Source organism: Monopterus albus, unplaced genomic scaffold (genome assembly GCF_001952655.1).
Source record: "Monopterus albus unplaced genomic scaffold, M_albus_1.0 scaffold40.1, whole genome shotgun sequence".
Lineage (NCBI taxonomy): Eukaryota > Metazoa > Chordata > Actinopteri > Synbranchiformes > Synbranchidae > Monopterus > Monopterus albus.
In genome coordinates, this window is record NW_018127920.1 from 2533211 (window position 1) to 2537020 (window position 3810).

Genomic DNA, 3810 nt, shown 5'->3' on the forward strand with positions numbered 1-3810 from the left:
AACATTCAAATGCTCATTTAATGCTTTCGGACCAAGCAATTTGGAATGAGCAAAATCTTATATTCTTGTATCTTGATTCTGACTGTAAATTTGGCCCGTCTCCTGCACATCAAAAAGAAAAACCTCCTTCAGACCATATTTAGTGTTGGTGGTGTGCATCAGGAAAAGCATGGCTGGGATACTGTGTTGTTTACCTCTGAATATTGGCTCTCTGGTGAGAGCTGGGTGCCGAGGCTGCAGTTGAGCTTCCAACAAAGTACTGATGTGGTTAGGAAAGGACTGGCTGTCTGGCAGGGAGGTGTGTGTCAGCTCAGCTGGCTCCACACTGATGTGGTTGTCATCGTCACACACCCATTCCTCACAGCAGCCGGTATCAGGCCGGGCCAGACGGGGCCGCGAGCAGCGCCAGTCAGGCAGGGGCACTTGGTGAGGACAGAGGGCCATGCAGCCCACTACCCCATCCATACAGGTGCACTGGTGCTGGCAGCTGGGCTGAAAGTTCTCACAATGCTGGTACACCCGGCCACTGAACTCACAGGGCAAACCCTGGGCCTCAGCTGTCAACACACACACACACACACACACACACACAGAAAACAGGAAACAGTGCTGTGAAGAGAGACATTTGAACTTCATACAAGGACACAGTAGAAAGCCTGTCTGTAGACAAAAACAACTAATACATAAGAGCCTGTAAGAACAAAGTGGGGAAAGAAATATACTCTCTAAGCCTAAATAATTCATGATGTCATGCTTTTTAATGAGTTATGCAAGTGGTTTTGTATTGTAGTTCCATATTTAAAAAGAATGGACAATATTTGTTCAACAGAGGCAAAAAAAAACCCAACAAAAAAATCTGTTTTTCAGTCGCTGATGTAAGTCAGTCTGACTACCATAAAGCTACTTCACATTTCGTTTGTTAGACCCTCACTAGCCTGGAAACTTCATACATCCTTAAAACACCACACCTCCTGTTTATCATGCAGATTTTCTGGCTAAGACATCTAATGACATTATATGGTTGTTTTCTTAGACTCACCTCCTGCAGACCCACACAAAACCCTCCTAAAAACTTTTGCACAAGCTCAGAAGTACTTCCCAGTAGAACTACAAGTAAAGTGATCATCATTTGTAAAATCATTAGAGTGCTCCCTTAATATGTACCTTTTTTGTTTACAGTGGTTATTTGCCTTGTGATTTATACTGGTAACCAGTGTTTTTTTTTCCAAATAAAAAGCAAGTAAGATCAATCTAGTCCAGCTGTCACAAACTTTTTAGGTTGTGTGTTTTTGATTGTTTTATTTGAGGGGTTTTGATAGCCTTGCAGGAATAGTGCAGTTCTTCAGAAAAAAAGAGAAAAGTCAGAAAAAAATAAACGAAATTTAGCGTAACATAAGTTTTGTTATTGTTGTTATCCCATTCATTTTTAAGAGCCCCCTTTATACTGTTCCTAAATCTTGTTATTTGATCCATCCAACCAGCTAGCAATAGTTTGTTACATTGAATGTTCCATATTTTTCACTTTTATTCACTCTTCATTGTTCACTACATGCAGAATTTCTTTTTCAAAATATGCACAACATCTAATATCTAATACTATTTGTGATTTAAACCCAAAGTTGTTTCATTGTAACATCTACATATGACAGTAAATATGTAGTTGCTGATGACTTATGTTTCGTTAGTGAAGTTCAATAACATGCTTATGCTCAGCCTTGTTGTCATCCCCACCTCGACACAGTCCTCTCTTGGGATCCCCTCCAGCCCCCAGATGGCAGCGTAGCCCCTTGATGTGATCGCAAGGTTCAGTGGCACTGCAGTCTTCATTGAATTGCCTAGCACAAACTTTACAGCAGCCGCAGTGGTCGGTCACCCAGCTGACACCCAGGGGGCACAATGGGGGCGAGGGGGCGCAGGAGCACTCAGCTGGGCACTCACCTTCTGCAGCCTGGGTCAAGATCAAACGTCAGGTCAAGATACGTGACAGTGTTTAGTGTCATTTTAAAACATAATAAATGAAAACAATAAGATGACAGTAAAGTCACTATTAGCTGCACTGACTAATATGAAACTTTACAAGCAAAAGTGACTACAGAGAACCACAGCTCAGAGCAACTCACCATCACTGAAGTGCAACCAAGCACAAAAAGGGTGGAAATGATTTGTTGCAAAGTGAAAAGACTAAGCATCCTGATCACAACACTTAAACAAAAAGAGAAAGCTGGTAAAACCTTCCAAAGGAATACAAATGTGTAGAAGTTAAAAGCTATACAGATCAACTGTCCAGAGTCCCAAGAGGAAAGAAATCTTCTTAGTCAGCTCTAGGATGAAAATGTATCCACAGTTCAGAGTCTGTGCACTGAGAGGTACACCGGTCTGCTCTTTGGCTCTCCTGTAGTATCTTGGTTTAGGCACAGTTCAGCACAGCTCAGCTCTACCTCATAGGGAGGATTCCCTGTGAGGGGCCTGTACTTATACACACACATGCCTCCGCCCCCACTGCAGTATAATCGACTCTCCTCTCACCGTGGCCAGAGGGAGGACATAGCGAGGTTGCCGCTCTGAAATACCAACAAATTGCTGTGTAACTGTGGATGTGAGACCTCAGGGAGAAATCTCAAGGTGTCAAAATGTATGCAAGACAAATCTTTAATAACTGAGAGCAACTGGTATTTCCAGGCAACCAAACAATGATTCAGATATATTGTACTATGGTTTAAGGGTAACCCTAACCCTCCCTCACGTACCCATGGGTCTTAGGTCAGGTCATATTTGACAGATGTTTTCAAGAAAACAGAGGTGGGTCAGGTGTAATGGAAAACTTTGTTAGGGAATCCCACTCCATCTGGGGAGGGTCTTTAACAAAGGAAGTGGTGATGTGGAGAAAATCCCTGTGAACTGCTTTTCACCAGGTCTGTCCCTTCCATTGCGATGTGCTGTGCTCAGGACATCCTGTGCTCCCTCCATCTCTTTCCTAACTGGCTGCACTCCAGGAAATACAGGCTTATCCCCAGGTTCCCATGATTGGTAGGAAAAACTCTGCATTCTCATTGTGATCCCACAGGCACATAAAAAGTGTTTTGTTGGAAAGCGGGAAGGTCCTCACATTAAGTGTTGGCTCGTGCTGTCATGAAACATGGGAAATGTAATTTGGGAAGTTTGATAAGGGTGCTGAAGGTTCCCCCCCCACAACTGAAAACAGTGAGGATACAGTCTGCTGAGAGAAACTACAGAGAATGTATGAAGGGGGAAACTAATTTACAATGGAACTCATAAAGATTATTATATTGGAAAAAATGTATGTTACATAATCATAATAATTACTGAAAACAGTTTAACAATAGTTTTCTATTGAAACCTTGACTAGAACAGACCCTTGTGTGAAATCTACAGAACTGGTTCTTAGTCTAGGGTTGGTCCATGGAGCCCAAAGAAAAATCTGCGGGGTCAACAAATGATTACCATGATTGTGATGGGTTTTGTAAACTAAATTTATATTCACTGCTTACCACCAAACTGCACTGTTCTTGAATTCTTGGTCATACTGAATGCTTTTCACTCCTCTAAAATCAGCAACTGATCTTGAAAAACTCTGAAACCTTCATGGTCATATCTGCTAGCTACCAGTCTTTGTCTTGTTGGTGGGTTACTACACTTCTTGGCATGTTACTGCCACCAACTGTTGATCAGTAGTTTAGCACAAAGCTGTCTACAGGACTGCGTATAGTGTTATATGTACAGAAATAAAAGAACTTATCCCTACAGTGAGGGGATCCTTGGCCTTCAGTCGGACCTGGCACCTCATTTACG

The 3810-nt window shown here is 42.4% G+C and overlaps 1 protein-coding gene across 1 annotated transcript in view; it reads right to left on the reverse strand.

The window, feature by feature from the left end:
- Positions 1-2417, reverse strand: part of ccn1l2 (cellular communication network factor 1, like 2) — a 4048-nt gene extending 1631 nt beyond the window's left edge. Inside the window, exons 1-3 of the mRNA XM_020599258.1 lie at positions 2121-2417; positions 1732-1948; positions 195-557 (exon numbers count right to left, since the gene is read on the reverse strand). Of these exons, the coding sequence (XP_020454914.1) occupies positions 195-557; positions 1732-1948; positions 2121-2189 (649 nt within the window). The 5' untranslated portion in view covers positions 2190-2417. The remainder of the gene's footprint in view (positions 1-194; positions 558-1731; positions 1949-2120) is intronic.
- Positions 2418-3810: the final 1393 nt, after the last annotated feature.